The sequence below is a fragment of the Cyanistes caeruleus genome, chromosome 6 (genome assembly GCF_971803275.1).
Source record: "Cyanistes caeruleus chromosome 6, bCyaCae1.hap1.1, whole genome shotgun sequence".
Classification (NCBI taxonomy): domain Eukaryota; kingdom Metazoa; phylum Chordata; class Aves; order Passeriformes; family Paridae; genus Cyanistes; species Cyanistes caeruleus.
The window spans coordinates 6,580,429-6,597,705 of NC_141706.1; the positions used below are offsets into that span (position 1 = coordinate 6,580,429).

At 40.7% G+C, this 17,277-nt stretch overlaps 1 protein-coding gene across 1 annotated transcript; it reads left to right on the top strand.

Moving 5' to 3' along the window:
- The first annotated feature begins 367 nt into the window (after positions 1 to 367).
- On the top strand, positions 368 to 16,197 carry TMEM41B (transmembrane protein 41B). Its single transcript, XM_086892026.1, has 7 exons — positions 368 to 5,422; positions 7,223 to 7,340; positions 8,356 to 8,484; positions 10,098 to 10,191; positions 10,910 to 11,014; positions 12,785 to 12,923; positions 13,378 to 16,197. Exons 1-7 carry the CDS (start codon positions 4,726 to 4,728, stop codon positions 13,545 to 13,547), a joined length of 1,452 nt encoding a protein of 483 aa, XP_086748152.1. The 5' UTR covers positions 368 to 4,725; the 3' UTR covers positions 13,548 to 16,197.
- The last annotated feature ends 1,080 nt before the right edge of the window (positions 16,198 to 17,277 follow it).

Consider the following 17,277-nt stretch of genomic DNA (forward strand, 5'->3'; position numbering starts at 1 on the left):
GCTTTCCAAGGCTGGAAAAAAAAACAGAATTAGAAGTAAGGTCTCTGAAGGTTGGAACTACATTAAAGGAACCTGACAGAGTTTTCATGTTCCTCAGTTGGGGTGGCATAAGCTTATTACAGGGTATGTTTCACTCTTAATTTGCAGGAAGACAAAATAACCTTTAATTCTTGGTTTTTGCATTCAAATAGAGGATATGAGCAGACTGACCAGAAAAGTTTCTTTCCCTATTTCATGTACTCCACTGACACATACAATAGGAAAAAAAAATTAAAAACCTGGCTATTAAAGAGGATTTACTAACTATCAATTAGGAACAAGAGGTGCATCAGAATTAAGAATCTGTCTCTTATTTTTACCACTTGGAATAGAAAAATCATAGCTATCTGTTTTGCTGTGTTCCTAAATAATTAAGCAGCAATGAAAATAGGTGCACACTATTAAAAATCTGCACTTTGTACATTTGTACAGTAATCTGTGTACAGTGTATTGTCTGTACATATGTGCAGTATGTAGCCAAAATGCACATAAAATGGACAACAGGAGTTAAGAAACATACTTTCTATAAAAAAAACACCAGGAGAGAAACAAATCTGAATACTTATGATCCCTGAGCTCAGACTCAACTCATTTTAATGCTTAGAAGTTCTGCTCTCACTTGCTGTTCAGTAATTTTTCAGCTCCTTATATAAACTTATATAAATAACAGCTTTCATTAACTCTCTTTGGGCTCCAAGAAATGTTTAATCCTTCATTCACACAAACAGCTACAAATAGGTGCTCATTTCTATTTATCTCACTTGTTGGTGACATTTTTTTATTAATTTTGGTTGTGCATTTGCATTCTACCCTAAGCTGTCTCCTGTGCTAGGTTATTCTCCAGTTATGTCTCAGACTCCTCACTGTAATTGCTGAAAGTATAAGCTCAGTAAAACACATAAACCTCATTCCAAGCACACAGGTTTATCTGGTTTAAATTAAAATTTAGATAGAATGACAATAAATGTTCGAGGTTTAATTGCTTGCCATATTTATACAAAATAAAAACATTAAAACAATGCTGTTTGCTTTGTGGTGGTCAAAAATAAGACAGTAATAGAGGAAAAAATGGGTTCTGAATCTGCACTTCTCAAGGAATTAAACATATGATTTACTTGCTGACTAATGTTTCTGGTTTTTATCATTTTCAGCTAGGAAATGGAGCAGGATCACTCTCAGTCTCTCATCCTCCATCCTCTTGCTGATGATTAGCATGACTAAGTCCACAGAGCATCAGCAGTATCAGTGACTCAGCCATGTGACACGGGCTCTATCAGTCCATCTAGGAGTGATTTAGAAAAAAGGCAAACACAAGTTTCTGTGCTGAGGAAAGACAATTCTTTCTATTTGACAAAAATTAAGCATTTCATCCAGCCACCCACAGAAGGAAGTGACTTCATGAAGCTGACCACTTAGCTGCTACCCTGATAGATGTCAATCTATTCTGTTACTCTCCAGCAGGTCAGAAAAACATTTTTCTTTTTGGTTCACAGATAATTTGAAAGAATTCATACTCTGAGATTAAGGTGCATTTTCCAAAAAATATTTCATATAAAGCTTTTGGCCCATTCAGTCCCTAGCCTTTAAGTACAGAGAGTGGTGCTCCCACTGGTAAAGTCACTGAGCAATCTCCAGCTGGAGACTGGAGTCCTTCTCTTATTTCTTTCCTGGACAAAGCATTCTGCAGTGTGTGTTGCCTGTCAGGTGGGGCTTACAAAAATGCTCCCAAGACAGGACAGGTTTTGTGCTGTTTCTTAAGTTATACATTATATATAGGGGATGCTTTATATGCGATGAGAGTAAATGTATTTTCAGTCCATAGCTATGCTTCCCAGTGTGCTGTGGAGTGAAGCTGCTCCTGGCAGTGCTGATATCAACCATGTGTCAAAAATTTCCTTGATACTCACTGAATTCCTGCTACCAAAACTCATCATCCTCTGAACACACACAGGATGTAGCCTACTGCAGTATTTTTCATTCTTTGCCTTCTTTCCAGTAAATAAATCTAAGTTAACCTTTTTAATAGAGTTCCTGATTTTATTTACAGAGTGAGCCCTAAAGAACATTCCCTAGATGTGTCCTTTATTTTCCTGAGTGAATGCAGAGGTTCTGCTAACATTTGTGGACATCTTTGCAGGGGACTATTCAAATTATCAGCAGATACTAAACACCACTGACAATTTCAAAGTTTAGTGAAATAGACAACATATTCACACCAGCAGTATACCCCAACAAGGGGAGCCAAGAACAGTGAAGAACAGTTTAAAAATCTGCTGATAATCCAGTCTAACAAATAAAATTTGTGCAGTATGTATCAACTGCAAAGTGATCTAGCTAATGAATCCTTAAATTTCACTCTGGCAGCAATTCAGAGAGCTGGAGCTCCCTAACAGTGAGGTGATTAGAGTTATCTTCTCTGTTTTTAATGAGACATATATTAACACTGTGAGCTTACTGCAGAGTCAGCATCCTGGGAATCATTTGCAGGCCATGTGCTTTCTACTAAATGGAAAGGGAAACACGGAACAAATCTTTACTGCTGAAATTGCTTGTTGGGCATTTCACAGTGGTGTCTTGGACAGGGGAACTGCAGAGAATTCAGCAAGAATCAGAAATTGCTTGGCCTGTGTGTCAGTTCACCTGCATTTGGGTTACACAGAGGGGCTACACCATATGGAGCAGGTTAATTAGAAATCAGACTTCCCCTGGAGCAGGCTCTGTCCAGCTCCTTGGCTCTGAGTGGCTTCTGAACAGCAGCCACACCAAACTGGGATTCATACCCCACCGAACAAACAATCCACCTCACCGAAATGCCCTTACAGCATTTACCATCTACAGTTTTAAATTGTGGTATTTAATTTGCATCTTTCAGTCTGCATCTTTCCTCTTGTGTTTCAGGATGACTTGGTAAAGATTTCTCTGCATAAAGAGAGCATCTATTTGATGCTTTGTCAGAAGTTAGTCAGAGAGGAAAGAAGTACCAGTGTTTGAATAATTTTACCTGTAGTTTCAGAAGTAATAGCCAAAAAGAGATGACAAACATGACATGCATTTACAACAGGGGGGGAAAGCACTGTTTTCTACAGTGTCAGCAATTCCCATTTTGCTAGTATGTACAATTTTGTAGTGAAAGGGTTTGAAAAAACAAAGGACTCCCTCATCTGGCATCAATGCCCAGAGCAGCAAGTTCATAAACCTAACTGGCTTCTCAGAGCACTAAATTCCTGAATTATCAATTGCAAATATTAAAAGAGCTAATTACATGATTTAATGGAATAATTTTAAATGGTTTGATTCTAAAAAAAATTAATTCTGAGTAAATTATAGGTTCACATGGAATCTGCTCATGATTTGAAGCTTTATGCAGAATCTGACCACAATTTATAGCTTGGATTATTTCCCACCACTGGATTTGGCAGGGGCTGTACTTGTGTAATAGCATATTAGACTATTTAGATCTTAAATGAATCATCAACTTCCTGTAGACACTTGCACTGTACCACCACCAAGTTTTGTACACATAGCAATAAAGCCAAGCTTTTAAGAGCTCTGCTGTGTGCTGACCTGCATCTTCCTCACGACTTTGGAAAGATCTGTGATCTCAGGAAATACAACCTGTAAATACCACTGCTCTGAAACAACGGATCGGCTGGATCCTGTATGAGCAATTGATGAGTTGTTTAATCATGGTATAAAGGTGGAGTAATCAGACAAACGAGGCTGAAGTTAAATCTGAGTATCCAGCTCTCCCACGAAAGCTTCCTTTCTAGAAGACCCTGAGGAAAGGTTGGAGGTTTATCAGCCGACACAGCTGGAAAGGAGACGCGGGGGAACCACAGTAGCTCCATCAGCCGAGCCGTCTGCCCAGAAGCTGATGCAATGTGTGTTGTCCGCAGGGTTCCAAGTGTTCTCCCTGGAGAACTCTCCCTGTAACACTCTGTGCTTCCAGGGCACTTGGAAGGTTCAGGGATCTCCTGCTGCCACAAGATTGCAGAGGAAAAGGTGCTTCGAGGTCAAGTTCAGTTTGAACGCCACGGAATCTGCCAGCACTGGGACATACCCCTTCGGCTTTTCTGCTGGATTTCAAACGTTTTTACTGGCAGGAACCGACGTGAGGAAAATCCCGGGGCTGATAGAGGAGTTTTCCTTCTTCCCGGCAAATAAACTTTCTTTTCGATCGGGAGCAACAAACGTAATAAGGTTCCCCTTTTCCTGGAAGCCCGGCACTATTCCAGCGCCAGAGGAGCCGAGGGGCTCCCGCCTCCCGCTCCTGAGGGGAGATCCCGCTCCCTGAGGGGAGATCCCGCTCCCTGACGGGGTGTAAAGCCATGACAGAGGGAAAAAGAGCTCGGGACGGGTTTTATCCCGCTGCCCTGTGGCACGATCGGCGCTGGAGCGAGTCCAGAGAAGGGAACAGAGCTGGGGAAGGGTCTGGAGCACAAGTCCTGTGGGGAGCGGCTGAGGGAGCTGGGGGTTTTCAGCCTGGAGAAAAGGAGGCTCAGACAGGACCTTATCGCTCTGCAATTCCCGGAAAGGAGGATGTAACCAGGGAGGGTCGGGTTCTGCCAGGCAACCAGCCGCAGGGCAAGAGGACACAGCCTATGGAACTTCCCCTTGTGTGCCCGGGGAGGTTCAGGATGGACATCAGGAGGAATTTCCTCACAGGGAAGGTGATTAGACGCTGGAATGGAATGCGTACGGACGCGGTGGAGTCACCGTCCGTGGAGGTGTTTAAGGAACGACTGGACGTGGCATTCAGTGCCATGTCGAGTTGACACGGCGCTGTTCGGTCATAGGTTGGACTCGATGATCTCAGAGGCCTTTCTCAACCTAACTGGTCCTGTGATTTATGTGATTTATGTGATCTGTCCGCAGCCGGGGCCGAGGAGCCGGGCTGGGACAGCGCCACCCCGCACCGTATTTACCAGTAGTGAGCGCATCCCTGTTACCGTATATACCCACACAGGTACGCCCGAAGGCGGCGTTACCGTATTTACCGACACTAACTCGCCACCGCATTTCAAGGACGCGGAGCCCAACATGTGCTCCCGCACACCACAGCAAAGCCGTAATGTCCCGAGAAAAGCGCATGCGCCGTGCGGCGCCGGGGGCGGGAGCGCGGCCGCGACCCGGTGGGGTGAGGAGAGGAGGGGCGGCCGGTCCCGCCTTCTCCTTCTCCTCCTCCTGCCCGCGGTTCCCGGTGCTGCCGGTCCCGCCTCCTGCTCCCCGCGGCTCCCGGTGCCGCCGAGGCCTGCCCCGGCCCTGACTCGCCGGGCCCCGGGGCGTCGCGGAGCCATGGCGCAGCGAAGGGTGGCGGAGCGCGGGCCTTGCCAGGCGGCGGCGGCAGCGGAGAGCGCCAGGCACCAGCGTCAGCTTCTGGAAGGTGCCGGGGGCTCGGGGAGGCGGGAGCGGGGGTGACTTCGCCCTGGTATCAGACGGTGCCCGATGCGGGTGCCCGGGGACGGTGCCCGGAGCGGCTGTCGGTGCCTTTGGCGCCTCGGGCACCGGCCCCTTCCCGCGCGGGCTCTGGGGCGGCCGGGCCAGGCCCCTCAGGGTGCGTGTGGGGTGAGGCGGCTCCCGCCCCGCGGGGGCCCAAAGGGAAAGGGGGACCCCTTTCCCTTCTTCTCTGCATGAGGGAACACGCGTGTTTCCATGTGTCTGTGTGTGTGTGTGTTTGTGTTATTCCACTACCACTTCCACGCCTGAAGTATAGAAAGTGGAAGAGGCAGGAAGCGCAGTGGGCTGTGTTTTTTCTTTTTTGGCCCTATAAGTTGTTTATTTGTTTATTTATCTGTCATTTATTTTGCTCCTTGGAGAAGGCGTTGTCAGAATAAGCACGGTTACAGTGCAGTGGAACAGATTGCCCAGAGAGGGTGTGGAGTCTCCCTCAGTGGCGGTACCCAAGAACCGTGTGGATCCAGTCTTGTTCCGTGAGCTCTGGGATGGCCCTGCCTGAGTTGGGATATTGGACCAGATGACCACTGTGGTCCCTTCCAGCCTGACCGTCCTGTGATTCTGTGGTTGTAATTGCTTTGTGGATGCTGCCTTTGGCCTCGGCTGACCTAGAGCACACCTGTGGGGTCGTGCTGACCTTAAACCTAAAAAACCTTAAAACCGATAAAATTGCCAGCTCGCCTAGCCGGCTCTGTGGGTTTCGTCATCCAGTCGTTGCATTTCACAACAGTGAGGTGTCAGCGTGACCCGCTTGAGTGTTGTTGTGTGTTGGCATTGTAGCTGTGCCAGCGGCATCTGCGAGGGAAAACACAACTTTGGCTCTTCGTGTGTTCTTCAGGTGACCCTGGGTGTGAAGCTGGATGAGCCTCAAAATGCCTGAGGAGAGAGTGGTTTAACACATCCACTCATACACACTCCGGTGTGGATGCAGAGAGAGCACTTAGTGTGGTCATTTCAGTTTTAAATTCTTTATGTGGGTAGTTTTATTTGTGTTAATATATGGCACATATGTGGTAATTTTGATAAAAATCTAAAATACAGAAGAGGCCTAGAATGTCATTGTGTCACTTACTGTACTCTCATTGCTTCCACTACGCCAGGATGTAAAGGCTAATAAACAGTTATGTATATATATCCACATGATTGTAAAATATGTGTAATTCCCAAGACTAGGAGCTGTGATCTTTATATCACAGTCTTGCATGTGTGTTTATGTAGGTTTCCTCCTAATGAGTGTGTCTCACCTAACTGGCTGTGTCTGGTAATCTTTCATTAGAGGGGAAAAAACCCCAAAATCTGTTAATGAGCAGGTTTTAAAGTTATGTTGTACATCCTGGAAATTTAACTTCAAGTTAAATCTCTAGTTAATTAGACTGGCAGGTTTCTGGCAAAAAGGATAACATATGTATGGCTTACGTTGTTTAGCTCTGTTTTTTCTCTTTACAAATATATTCATTAACTGAGGCTTAAATTATTATGGATCATAGAAGGTGACTTCTGTGGGATGTTTGCCAGTGTAAAAACTTGAAAGTTGTTTGAAAGCTTGCAGGGAATATGAGCAATGTGTGTTATTGAAAGCATTGGTAGGAAGATATAATGAGAATTTATTTTAATATTCCCTTAAATGATAAGTTTGAAATCTGTTGTAAGTTGTGAGGAATTGTTTTTTCTTGTTTTCTTTTGCTAGTACTGGGTTTTTTTCCTAACTTTGTTTCATGTTTAATTTCAGGGAAAGCTCTTGCAGAAGGTGGATCAGCTCGGACATCACTTCTTATTTTAGTGTCCATCTTCTTATCAGCTGCTTTCCTTATGTTCCTGGTATATAAAAATTTCCCACAACTTAGTGAGTAAGTATGTTATAAAGTTTAATTTATCAATTTATTTGCTTTTTAGTATCAGATTGTAGAGGAGCCTTCATGGGGATATGACATCAACTCAGAGAATTGTTCTTGATCTAGGGTTTCTGTTGCACAGTGGAGATCCTGTGTTTTGAGGTGTTACCCCCTGGCACATTGTCAGTGGTAACTGATTCGGTTCTTAACCACCTTCAGCTGAGAGCCAGAATGTGTTTGGTTCAGGCTGTGTTCACATGGAACTTCCTTGTACCTTGGTGAAAGTAGAGGCTGTCACCAAAAGGGGAAATCCTTCTTCCTTCCTAGCTAAACTATGCCTTTTCTTTTTTTCCTTGTTGCACCCAGTACTTGTGTTGGGATGCCAGGCAGGTGGAAGCCTGCTTATCTGACAGCTTTCTTTTTCACTTTTAGTAGTTAAATTTCTGTCTGATTAACTTGCTCGTCAAGGTCAGTTTGCAATGGCCCATCCCTCAGCCTGATACAGAGGCAGCGAAGACACTCAAGTGTGCTGCCCAAGGTTGCACCACATTAAGGTGTGACATGAGATTTTGCCCTCAGAGTTTTGTTTGTTTGTGAGGTGAAGTTCTGCCACTCCTGTTGCACTTGAACCATTATGAATGACCCCAGCACTGAGGCAGCTGCAGTTGGTTTTGGCTGAAATGCTGGCTGCTTTCACTTGCCAAGGTTTGGTTTGCGCAATATTTTTCTTTTTGGTCAGTACTTGGTAAGAAAAAAAAACAACTAGAAAAGGAGCACATCATTGTACTGAATAAAAAAACCAGCTTGCAAATATCTCAAATTGGGGATTTTCTAATATAAATCACACTGTAAATATTAGGTGTTCATCTGAGAATGTTATTGCAACAATAATCAAGTTTTGTTTGCTGAAGCTGTAATTTAGTGATGTAGTGTATCTAATTATCTCTGTATTCAGTAAGTAATTGTACTGTGCTCTTTGATTATATTTCCATCATTCCTGGTTTTTGTTTTTGTTTTTTTTCCTCTCCAGAGAAGAAAGAGAATGTATAAAAGTTCCTAGAGATATGGATGATGCAAAGGCCTTGGGAAAAGTCTTGTCCAAATACAAGGACACATTTTACGTTCAAGTGTTAGTGGCTTATTTTGCCACATATGTTTTGTATCCTTTTTCTGATATAAAGGGAAGTTTTGATGTATTCATGCTTCTCTGAAAAAATAAATGAAAAATGCAAATTGATAAATTCTTGGTTATGAAGTTTAACATACCTAAGAGAGTCTATAAAGAGACACAAATATTTTAAAATCTTGAAAATTTAAAAACATTTCTCTGTATTAGGCTTGGTCTCACTTTAGTGTTATGATAACTTTTAAAATAAAGTGAATTTTGAGGTAGAAATTACTGTTTGTTCTAAAAGAAAACTGAGATTACTGCACTGCTTTTCCTTGAGACATTCAAAATTCTACATAAGGGTAATTCATAGAATATTTAGCAAATTTTTTGAAGAAAAGTATTTTGAGCCATCTTTCATCTCTGCACTGCCCAAATTCCCTAAACCAAATCTCTGTTTTCTTTTAGAAAGAAAAATTTCTGAAGTATTTTCTGTCCAAGGAGACACAAAGGCTACCTATGTTCTGTGTTGACTTCTTTTTCCTGAGTGCTGAATATATTAATTAATCATTAAACACACTCTTAACTGGAACACTTAACTAAAGGTTAATAACTTTAAAGTAGAAGAGGTTTGCTTCACACTTTTAATGCAGAAGGCTTTTGTAACTCAGGAGAGTCAGCATTGAAGTGCTGTTAGTAATCCTTCAGCTCATTCTTTCAAGGTGTTTCACAAAAAGTATTTCATATTTGCCAAATTATAGATTTATGAAGAAAATTAAAATGTTAGTTTATAAATTAACAAGGAGTAAAATAAATAGTCTCTTTATTCAGCTGCTCTAGCAGTTCTAGATGTGATGACCTTTACTGTCTCAGCAGCAGACTGTGATCAGTTTCCAGGCATGGTACAGTTACCTCTGAACCTTGCTTAGCAAAAGCTGTACTGGCTGTAATGCACTCAGGAAGTTTATTGGGTTTTTTAATATTTCAGTCAATATAACTTGAGTAAAATAGTGTACAGGGGTTTTTTGCTTTCTGACTTTTCTGTCCAAAGTGGGAAATGCATCAGTATCTCAAGTATGCCTAGCAAGCCTTAAGTGCAGTAACTTGCTTGCTTATGCTGCAGAAACCTAATTTTTGCCTTTTAAAAAATTTCTGACTGAAATTAGTGATCAGCCCTTGTAGCTAGTGATTACACCAAGCCTATTTGTAAGGAAGTAGTAGCTGCCTTCATACATTTCAGTCTTCCATGAAACTTGTGCTTATAGGCTAGGACAGGCCTGTGAACTTTGCAGAGAGAATATCTGAAATTGCACATCTCTAGTCAGCAGTGTAAAATCAGAAGTACATGTTTCATGGAAGTTGCAGTAAATCCTCTGTGGCACCTGTAGCACAGATAAAGAGAAAAATGTAGTCAGCTTTTATTACTTAGTTATTACTTTATTACTTTTAAACTTATTGTTCGTGTGTGTGGTGACGAATCTACATCTCATCGCTCTTTGCTGGAGCTTCTTGTGCTACTCCACAAAGTTTTTTGAAGTAAGGCTCTTGAGAGGCCCTGCCTATTTATGCTTTTTCAAATGGTAAAATGTATCCTGACTGCTTATAAAATTAAGAAGTGTGTAGCTTTTTAAAAATGTGTTTTTCCTTAACTGAGATGCATCCAGCTTGCAAACTTTTGCTATTCCTGGGTCTATATTTCTCAGTATCCTGTCAGGGTTTCTTTATCCCTTCCCACTGGCCTTATTTCTTGTTTGTTTGGTAAGTATGGATAGCAGTGAGTGCATTTATTTCTTTCTATCAATTTGGAATACAACCAAGCATCTAAACAGCTTTCTGTTGGAAATGATCAGTCTGAAACTGGCAAACACTTCAGTTTCACACTGAGCTGTTTCTCCAGGCTTTCTTAATAATGAAGACATTCGAGTGTGAATTAGCCAGAGTTTCCTTTATTCTAAATTTCTTTAGCATCTGCCAGAACCCAGTTGTAATTTCACAACACAATTGCTCTGGTTTTATTATCACACTGCAAAATGCATCTGTTTTTTAACTGGCTTAAATATGCAAGAAGCTTAGTTGAAGATTTGAAATGTATGTTATTAACTTTAAAATATGCCATGGGCAAAAGATGCAACCAGAATGAGCCTTAGTATTGAGGAGGTACAGAGGACCCTATTCAGTTATCATGTTTGAATTTCTTTAATGGCATTGTGCCTCTTATTTGCAAAGCTTTCACTGTTCAAAGTATTAAAACTGAAGGAGCACTCAATATTAACTGATAAGTAATCAATGTCTACTTTGAGTGTTGAGATTGATCAAAATGCCTTGGGAATAAACTGTCTTGTGTCAACAACATTCTTAGGAATGTGTACATACTGCTGAAAGAGAGCCCTAATGGAGGGCTGCATTGAAACCTGCTCTAGCCAGGCAGACTGACGTTAATTAGTTCCTGCTCATTTGTTGTCTGGGTTTTTTTCAGTGCTCAGGACTTGGAGCTTCATTTTGCTATATGCTGTCATACCTAGTGGGACGTCCCGTCGTGTACAGATATTTAACAGAAAAAGCAGTAAAATGGTCAGAACAGGTAAGGTTTCTAGAGCTGCTGGAACTTCTGGTACAAAATGTGACATGGAGTAGCATGGAAAACTAGGAGGTCTTAAGCTCATGTATCCAGTTACACAGAAGGGATTCTGGAAGTATTCCTAATTTTATGGTATTTCCCATGGGAAAGTTGTTCTTATCTAGGAAGTGTTTGGAACTGATCCCCCTGGTTTATTTAGTGTCAATAGGAAACCTCTCCAGCTTCAGGCAATTTCAAGTAATTGCTCTCTAGGCATTAACACTAATGAAAGCTGGGTTTGTATTTTTATGTTGGAGGAACCTGTAGCTATATGTCTGATTGAAAAACCTTAATTTGAACATGTTATTGTAATTGGAGCATTTAGAAACTTTTTCTTACAGTATCCAGTAACATTAGTTTCAGCAAGTCTAGATTGGGAGATAAACCTAAAGGTTCATTTTGCAGTACAGAAATACAGTATGAGTTGTACTTGACCTTTTGTGTCTTTCTTTGATACTCTGCAACATTCAAACAAATCTTTATTTTTTGCAAGTATGAAGCACATGTACTCCGTTCAAGATTTTTTTGTATTGTATGAGAATGCTTTAAACTTCTTCCTCATTAGATAAGATAAGGAGCTGTGTCTGGTAAAATTTGCCTTGTTAGATTATATAGTATCATTTTGACTCTTGACCCAAGTAGATCCTAATATTGCAGTATAATCTTGAGGCTATTCTGAGTAGCAAATGGGCACTGTTATTGCCGTTAGTAGAACTGAACACGTGATTTAAAATTGCATGTGCAGCTCATATCTCACTGTTTCCAGGTTAATTGGACTGTATCATGCTTACATATTGAGGTTAAGGCATTTTATATGCAGCGTTAATCAATACTTACATATTGTCCTTCGTTAAGGTTTAAAAAACTCATGGTGTTCCTGATTTTGGTGTTACAGTTAAATTTAAATTTGGCTAAAACTGAGAAGCAGGGCTGTGAGTGGGGTGAGCTGCCATGTGAGATTTCGGGTGGAATTGCAATCAGACCAGGTTTGTTTTCAATTGTTTGGGGCTTAAGCTTGGTGCAGATCTGCCAGGATAGGCCAGAATTGTGGATGCTTGGCTGGCCTTGCAACGTGACTCGAGGTTACATTGCTGTGTGAAAGGGGCTAGAAACAGGCTGGAAGGAGAAGAGGCTTTTTTGTAGCATTGGTGTAAGGAGCTGGGCTAGACCTGAGAACACAATGAAGACTGTGAAGGAAGTTGGAGCTGTTGTTGCCCCTGGGTAAATGTTAATGCTGGGCACTGTAACCTCTGGCGAGACAGGCTTTGGAACTGCTGGGAGCAGCCACCTTGTGAAGTTCAGTGCTGTGACCTGGCTGAGTTTCCAAGTGAGGAATGTAGCTGTGTTTCAAACTTGATCACAAGTTAGGTCAGAAAAAGCTGAGGAACAAACTTCATTTCTAGTTCCTGCAAAAGCTTTAGGAATGGGATGACAGGCTGGCTGTGGTGACTGGGCTGTGGCTCTGCCTATGACTCGTTTGCTGCTTGAGCTGGCTGAGTCAGTCAGACACATCACTACTCTGCCACACACAGCTATTCCCAGGCTGATCTCAGTGCTATTTAACAGGTGATTCACTGGGTACTCTTTCCCACATCACATGTTTTTAACTGATTTTTATGTTTGCCACGCGTAAATGTCTACAAAGAAAAACCCCTTTAAACCTCTATGGTTGTGTATTTTCAAGGTAGGGATTTTTTTAACCAAATTTTTGTGTGTTTGTTTTTGTCTTGGCAGGTTGAACGACATAGAGACCATCTCATTAACTACATAATATTTTTGAGAATAACACCTTTCCTCCCCAACTGGTTTATCAATATCACATCTCCTGTAATCAATGTGCCATTGAAAGTGTTTTTCATTGGCACTTTCTTAGGTAAGAACTGTGGCTAGTGAGCTACAGTTTGGGGTGGCCAGAAGAAGGGGTATACACTATGGCTTTTTTAATTTGACTTACTTTTGCACATACTTTTTAATATGATTAGGAAAAAATCCAGTATTTTTCCTTTATGAACTTTATGAAGAAGTTCATTATTTTTCCTTTATGAAAAATCATTTCATAAAGAGAACTTGAAATCTGCAGAGTCTAAAGAGCAGAGATTTTCTGCTTAGTCGACTGTATTTGAGTTTGCATGAAAAATACTAACGGCTTAAAACCAGCTCTTTGGAGAAGGGTTTTTTTATCTTTGAATTCTGCATTTACAGCCCACTTTAAAAAAAAAAGTTCAAGACAACAGAATCTCAACATTCTGATGTTAAAATTTGGATGACTAATTTTTAAGGGTTTTTTACTCTTAACAAGCTGTTTTTTCATCCTTTCCTTGCTCCAGGTGTAGCACCACCGTCTTTTGTAGCCATTAAGGCAGGAACAACGCTGTACCAGCTTACAACAGCAGGGGAAGCAGTTTCCTGGAACTCTGTTTTTGTTCTCATGATTCTAGCCATCCTCTCCATCCTACCAGCTCTCTTCCAGAAGAAACTGAAACAGAAGTTTGAATAAGGATCAAACTGGACCAGAATTTCCCATACTTCATCTCAGGATCAGCACTTCTGATATTTGTATATTTGCTTTTCTATTGGATCTTAAGCAATTAAAGGGGAGGCTTGTGATTGATAAGAATGTCTTTAAATGAACACATGGCCTCAAACTGAAGGAAATGTGTTCAGAAATGTACTGCATATAGTTTTGTAACCAAACCACCAGTGTTTTTCTTTGGGAGGGTCTGTGTGTGGCCCTCAGGGTGAGGGAAGTGAGAACACAGATGTAACATTTTGCTCTATTTACATGCAGAGCAAAAATTGTGATGTAGACATAAACTACAGGTGATGCATTCTAACACTTGCAGGAAAAAACCCTGAACTATTCAGTCCAACTTTGTAACATTCTCTGTAGGCTTGCATGTGATCTGGTCTGAGTGCATTTCGCACTAACAATATTCCCTTCTTTTTTGCCTTGGGAAGTTTCAAAATAATAACGGTGCTCACTCAGAAACAAAGATTCTTTGCAGTACTTTAACTACAATGTTACTCTCATCCTGGTTGTTTACTTCTATTTATTAGTGCTGTATGGAATTAAATACTTGAACCTACATCTGCTTTACTTACTGGATTAGCAAAGGCAGAGTGTCACATCATTCCCTCTTGGTCCCTGTAAAGTTTTATTCTGGGAGTGGATATAGGAAGGGAGGGAGCAGCTTAGAATGCTTATCTTGGCTAGCTGATGAATTTTCAAGTTCTAATTTTCATTTTTTCAATGTTGATTATTTTGCCAATATTTCACTTGCGTAGATTTATCCTGCCAACTTAAGAAAATGATGGTATGATTATATAAAACTTGCAACTTTCTCAAGTGATACAGAAATGCTTAAGCACTGTAATATTACCATTTCTTAAGCAGTATGTAAAGAGTATAAAATTTCTCATTGCAGCTTGATTAGCTGAAAGAAATGTCAGGTCCACAAACTGGTGCAGTTCCTATGAAACAGCTGATCCCAAAAAACATTCAGAGCACCATGGAAGAGCAGGCTCTTGTGTCTGTGTATATGAAAATGGGGGTTCCATTGTCTGCCAAGGCAGTGCCCAAGGCAATGAGCAACCAGCCATGACTGACCTTCAGAAGCAGTTTATGTATTCTCTCAGTAAGGTACAAGATACCTCCCCCTGTGCTTCCAGCTGTGGTACTTTGTTGTGTTGTCAGTGGAATGTTATCAAACAAGGCCCTGGTCAGTGAGGAGCTGGGGAGCACATTGGTGCTTTATCCATCTGAAACCAGTGCTGCTCATGTGCTTTAAGCTGATGCCCCTGCAGTGTCTTGCTGAAAAGGGACTCAACACATCAGCATGTGCCCCAGTTCCCAGGGTTTATTAGTCTGTGTCCTCGTGTTAACTCATGATCATATCATAGATCTTCGAGATGTAAGCAAACAGTTCATGAATGTGATATGTAAAAGGTACTGACTGCTACCTTTAAAGGGTTTATTAATTTTTGTAACATAATGACTGCTTTGTTTCATCACAGTATTACTTGTAAATATATAGTAAATATTATTGGTACACCATTTGTCTTTTATTTAAATCCAGGCTGCACAGTAAATTATATTTTTTACCTAAGTATATAAAGGAATTTATATCAGTTCTTTTTGCAAGTTTATTGCAAGATCATTCAGCTTCAGCAATTCTTTTGTTATTTAGAATTTACTTTGTGTAAAAGTACAAAAGTGTACTTTGGCATTTAAAATTGAACAGATTACTTTCATTGCTGCCATTCTAATTTCCAGAGATCCTGTACCTTATTTCATAGGAAATTTGGATGTGAATTGAGCCATGTGAGCAAGTGTTCCCCGGACTACTGAGTGTGAAGCTGCTGTAGATTTACAGCCTACTTTTCTGCAGAGTTAACTTTTCACGCAGATGAACTCTCAGAATAAATTACTTGCTACTTATTTTCTAGTGGCTTTTCTCAAAATTTGTTTCAATTCCTGGTCATTAACAGAAGCTGTAGTAAAATCCCTCCCATGCTGTGTAAAGCCAATGTTTTGATACAACCTTGTCACTAAAGAAGGACCTGAACTCAATCTAACGTGACTTGTGCTATCACTTGACATTTTCATTGAGTTCTGTTTCACTATGGAGATGGGATCAGGCTTTGTTACTGAAAACCTGTTGTGTTTCAGCCATAAGACTGGCTTCCCTTCACAATAACTAAAAGCCTTAAGACCTTAAAAAGGTTCAAAATAGGTATTAGCATTTTCTTTTTTAACCCATTCCTTCTGTGTTTATCTTCAGCTGCCAGCAGCCTGAGGTGCTTTCCTATCCTTTGAGGACTTCTGAGGGCTGTGCAGAATAAGGCAGGCCTTGTGGAAAGCAAAAAAACAGCACTGTGCTATGGGGTACTGTACCAGCCTACTCTTTCCTTTAGGGAATCCTGCAAGTGATCCAAGAGATAGTCATAACATTTTGAGAGAAAAACAGTGGCTACCATGAAACATCAGGACATCAGAAAGAGGTAGCTTTGTTTTTTAATTGCAAGGGATTCTGAGCTGTTAGATGACCTGTTTATCTTTTGGATTTTTTTTTTTTTTATACCTGCATGACATCATTACTAAATGTCTCTTGCCATTTGATAATAAAGCTGTTATATAAAATCTGAAACACTGTATTTTTTGAGTATGATGAAGCATGCTGAACTTCCCACTAAGCCTAATTTTTTATTAACCTGTTTAAAAGGGGTGAGTTCTTCTTAAATGGTATTTTTAGTTACTGATTAAAAATTAAAACTGAGCTGATTACATCTGTTGATGAGATTAATTCTGTTTCTACCTTCATTTCAAAATAAGTAGGTAAATTTGACTTCACTTTCTCTCTGAAATTAATTTCTCACAGCAGTAGTTTTGAGTAGTTTGTTTGGTTTTCCTTGGAAGGCAACTGAGTCTAACTTCTGTCTCTTCAAATACATCTGTTTGCATAAAATACCTTTTTTTTGCATTAATCCCTTGTGGAAGACCCCTGTGCCAGAGTTATTTCAGCTTATTTCGCCTTGCCGTAATATTCTGTTGAGGCTGATTTAAGAAATGCTTTTTTTGCCTTGTATAGAAAACTGCTGAAAGGGTGAGACAGAAGAAGTAAAAGTCAAAAATGCAAAGCTTTTGTTGGTTGATGATACTGTTATGCAAAGTCAAAATGTTTTTGATTTTTAGGCAGCTGAAGATTTTTGTGTGTTTTGAGTATTTCTGTCATGTGTAGTTTCCTTCTGTTATCATGTGGGGTTTGGGAACTCTATAGTTTAGTATGGCAGTGCTAAGAGGGAAATTAGAAAGGGTTTTGACAGGAAAGTAGGATCCAGAGCAACTTTCTCAAATTTCTGTCAGAGAGAAGCAAATACTCCCGACTATTTTTATGACCAATTGATGTCTGGTAGACATTTATAACTCTCAGCTGGTGGCTTTATAGCTCCAGATCACCCGAACTGGCTGTAACTAAACTAACTAAAAGTTACAGCCTTTTTGTACTGGCAATTAATATAGATAATGGCATATTTACTGATATACCATAACTCCCCTTGCAGTTCTTAAAATATTCCACCTACTGTGATAATTCTCATTTCCTTGTTTTATAGTACACAAGGAAGAATCTGGGTCTGGATTACAAGAGCTCAATCAGTGACTGGTGTATATGCGAGAAGCCTCATAAAAGCTCCTTTCTGTAAATAGCCTTCCAAACACAGACTTTGCT

Coding starts and splice junctions, on each gene's coding strand:
- TMEM41B (XM_086892026.1), top strand. CDS start 4,726: ATGGAATGCGTACGGACGCGGTGGAGTCACCGTCCGTGGAGGTGTTTA. Junction 5,423..7,222: donor CCAGCGTCAGCTTCTGGAAG/GTGCCGGGGGCT, acceptor GTTTAATTTCAG/GGAAAGCTCTTGCAGAAGGT. Junction 7,341..8,355: donor AATTTCCCACAACTTAGTGA/GTAAGTATGTTA, acceptor TTTCCTCTCCAG/AGAAGAAAGAGAATGTATAA.